We start from the raw sequence: 3,473 nt of genomic DNA, 5'->3' as shown, positions 1-3,473 counted from the left end.
GACTAGCAAGATAACCGCTTCCTGCCCCAAATACAACCAGAGGAACATATCTCACTTTGGGATGCAGAAACAGCAGTAGAATAAAATAAAACTAAATCAGAACCCAGGATCCTAGGAAGAAGCTCTGAAGTGGCAAATGAAGTATCACAGTAAGAACAAGACCAAGTTTTTGAGTCAGAGAAGTGTATCTCACACCACACCAGGATCTCTGCTTTCCAAACATTTCAAATGCTTGGAAAACTCAGACTTCATGTCTGTGATTTGAGAAATGAGCACAGCAAATATTTAAGACAATGTCTGTGGCAAGTAAGGGAAAAATAGCTCCATTTCAAACTCTGAACCCTCTTTACTTCTGCCAAGGGTATGAAAAGAGGGCAAGTATCAGGCAGGTGAAAGGCACCAACACAATGCATTCATTCTGGTAACCTGTCCTACTTTTACCACCAACCATTTTCAAAGGAGAAGTGTCTTGGAGAGAATTAAATCCTTAAGAACAAGCTGCATGTCATGTTAACCCAGTCCTTGACAAAGTGTACAGGTACACAATTATTATTTTTGGCACGCAATCTGTACCTGACAAGCCCTGTAACAATTTATTCCAGATCACATTAAAAAGGACCTTCCCAGTTTCCCTTGGAGCATGGAGCGGGGCTGGCTGCCAAGATGAGAAGGGTGCCTGGCGCAGGGCTACCTGCCTTTACAATGTGCTCTGCAGCACAGAAACACAATAGGAAGGACCAAGTTCTGGCCTTGTTTTAGAACCAGAGCAGATACTGACTATTGATTACTATAGAGATAATAAACTTTATCAGCTGAAAAGCATAGATCTATGCTTTATTGCCCATATTTGCAGGGTATTGTCACAAAATGATGATTGCATTATGTCTGATTTAAAAACCAGAACTTTTGCCAAATATTCAGGAAGAAATAAGCTGAAAATCCATGCTGTACAATACTTGAGAAGCACCACTCAGTGCATTTTTATAATAACTGGATACATGATTGAATTTGTAATTCACATAAATCCCCGAAAACCTTCTGTTTTGAAGGCAGCTATTGAGCTGTTCTGTTAAAAGGATCAAAAGGCAGAAGTTTCTCAGACAGAGAAACTGATATTTTTTGTGTCCATTCAGATCAGGTTGAAATATAGAGCAAGTAAGATTTATTTTGAGATTATTTAGTTACTCAGTTATGATTTCTGCTGTTTAGTTCATTGGTATCTACTAAGGCATGTAAAATTAATGTTCCTGTACTACTAAGGCATACAAAATTCATGTTTCTCTACTTTTGAGTTTCAGTAAAGATGATTTTCCAGCAGAATCTTTATATTTACCTGATGATCCTCTGAGCAGCATACTGATGAAGTGAGCGGAACTGCGCCGACATATTTGCTAAGGCTGCCAGACAATTTGTATGAAGGTATTTGTCCTGTCAGAAAGAATAGGGAAGATAAAAAAACCAACACACCAAACTGTTTGTTGGATATGCACTGACACCTCTTTTAGGAATCATTCAAAAGACTGAGTAATAAATGTTGTTTTAAAAACACAGGGCAGAAACGCAAAGCATATATACTTGGTGATGTTTTAACACGTTTTCTTAAAATAGAAGGTTTATAAAAGAGTGATTCCATACAGATTTTAGAGTGTATACATATATATGTGTATGTATTTGACATGATAGATATGTATTTGTCTTTCAGATGTAAAAAACACATGAAGGTATTTTCCTCCTCTCTACCTTACCTCTGTCTCTCCTGTAGTCTTATCCTAAAACTTTATACTTCATAACTCATCTCCCTATTGACTCTTTCACAGCATATATCCCACAACTACAACCACACCATACTTCAGAGCACTGGTCCTCATTTCAGCATCCCTGAAACCATTTGACCAAATAAGCATTTACCTGATGGCCCTTTCAAAGTCAAGGGTTTTCATAAAATGAAACTTGTCCACTTATCTAATCCAAAAGGGATTCATTTCCCTATTCAAGTCTAAAATATTCATTTACATAACATAACAGATTCTAAATACTACAAATATATGCCAAATTTGTTCTTGTACCTTCCAATTCTTTTTATCATAAAAGCAAAACCCTTACTTCTTCCAGTTTAAAATATATTTAATATTTTGGAGACTGTTTAATGTAAAAAATTCTGTGCCTTTAATTGTTGAAAATATTCAGAAGTGTATGATACTACACTTGTGTTTGCAAAAAGGTAAAAAAGCAAATGCTTGAAAAATGCACAAAACCAATCCAGGCTATTAAGCTCTGAAGTTCAAGCAGTTTTGCTCTGCCAGAGCTCAAAAAGGTCTTCTGGCCATGTCCCTGTTGTACTTCTCGAAAACACTAACAATAAATAGACCTGAAATTCCCACTTTTAAGTCATTTAAGAGACGCAAACAGCCTACAACGAATCATTTCTTCTCATGAAACTAAGGAACTCTTTCCTCTCAACTGAAGATCAGTTTGAGGCCTGAATAAAAGTCTTTAGAGAACCGTACTCTATGAACTGGATGACAACACAGAAATTGTGTTACAAGTTGAGAAACACTAAGTTAATACAGCTGATCTGTCTATTTTCTTCCCTCCTGCAAATCCAGATGCCAACTGGTTGCAACAGAATAAAATCCGACCCCCTGTTTGAAATTGAATTCAAGCTGCTGAGGTTAGGAATTCACAAGTGCTCCACGTAGTCTTACCCTTGTCCGTGTCATGTTGTACTGGATGGTTCTTATCACAACCAGTATTAGAAGACTCCCAAGTGAGATCTCTGTTAGGACACGCTCAGCATACCAAGTGATGTTTTTCAGTATCTGCAAAAGAAAACAATAAAAAAACACGTCTCTTCAGCACCTAGGTCTGAATATGAACATACGAATCTGTCTGGAATCTCACATTCCTTAACACAGGAAAATTAATTTCCAGTCTCAAACGTGACTTAATTTTTGTACTCCAAAGCATAACTAAAACAAAGAAAAAAAAAAAGTTAAAAAAAAAAAAAAGTCAGACCTCTGCAGCATTAACCACTAGTAGATCTCATCAACTTTAAGTCATGTGGAAACACACCAGGTGTAGAAAGATGATTACATCTGGCACTTCACTAATTTCTGTGCTCTGTGCCACCACACTCATATACTCATTTTGACCTTACCCTTTATAAAGCCTCCATTTACACTCAGGACACCTGAATAATTCTGCCAATGCCTTGCCATTTTCCCTCATCACTGGCTGGCAAGAGGCAGCACACAGGAGCTCTGACTGACGGGCAAGAGTGCACACACTGAAGGTGAGGGGGCAGATCCACAGGTGAAGTGTTGGCTTCACACTGAAGCCTTTCCCTTGACAGGTATGAGGTCTCTTCCCCTAAAACTTAGAGAAAGTCATCAGCTAGATTAAGAGCTTCCTATCTTTCCCTGCCCTCCAGTATCAGGGTGGATGAAGTTAACCACCATTTCCAAGTTTATTGC

At 38.0% G+C, this 3,473-nt stretch overlaps 1 protein-coding gene across 13 annotated transcripts in view; it reads right to left on the bottom strand.

Moving 5' to 3' along the window:
* DYM (dymeclin) overlaps nt 1-3,473 on the bottom strand; it is a 224,476-nt gene that overhangs the window by 135,841 nt on the left and 85,162 nt on the right. For all 13 annotated transcript variants that reach the window (XM_017734321.1, XM_017734324.1, XM_017734328.1 and 10 more), the window contains 2 exons: nt 2,706-2,819; nt 1,334-1,428 (listed from right to left, as the gene is read on the bottom strand). In XM_017734321.1, the coding sequence (XP_017589810.1) occupies nt 1,334-1,428; nt 2,706-2,819 (209 nt within the window). The remainder of the gene's footprint in view (nt 1-1,333; nt 1,429-2,705; nt 2,820-3,473) is intronic.

This window comes from Corvus brachyrhynchos, unplaced genomic scaffold, assembly GCF_000691975.1.
Source record: "Corvus brachyrhynchos isolate BGI_N302 unplaced genomic scaffold, ASM69197v1 scaffold285, whole genome shotgun sequence".
Lineage (NCBI taxonomy): Eukaryota > Metazoa > Chordata > Aves > Passeriformes > Corvidae > Corvus > Corvus brachyrhynchos.
Note: the sequence above shows the minus strand (reverse complement) of the source record. Positions and strands in the feature narration are given on the sequence as shown.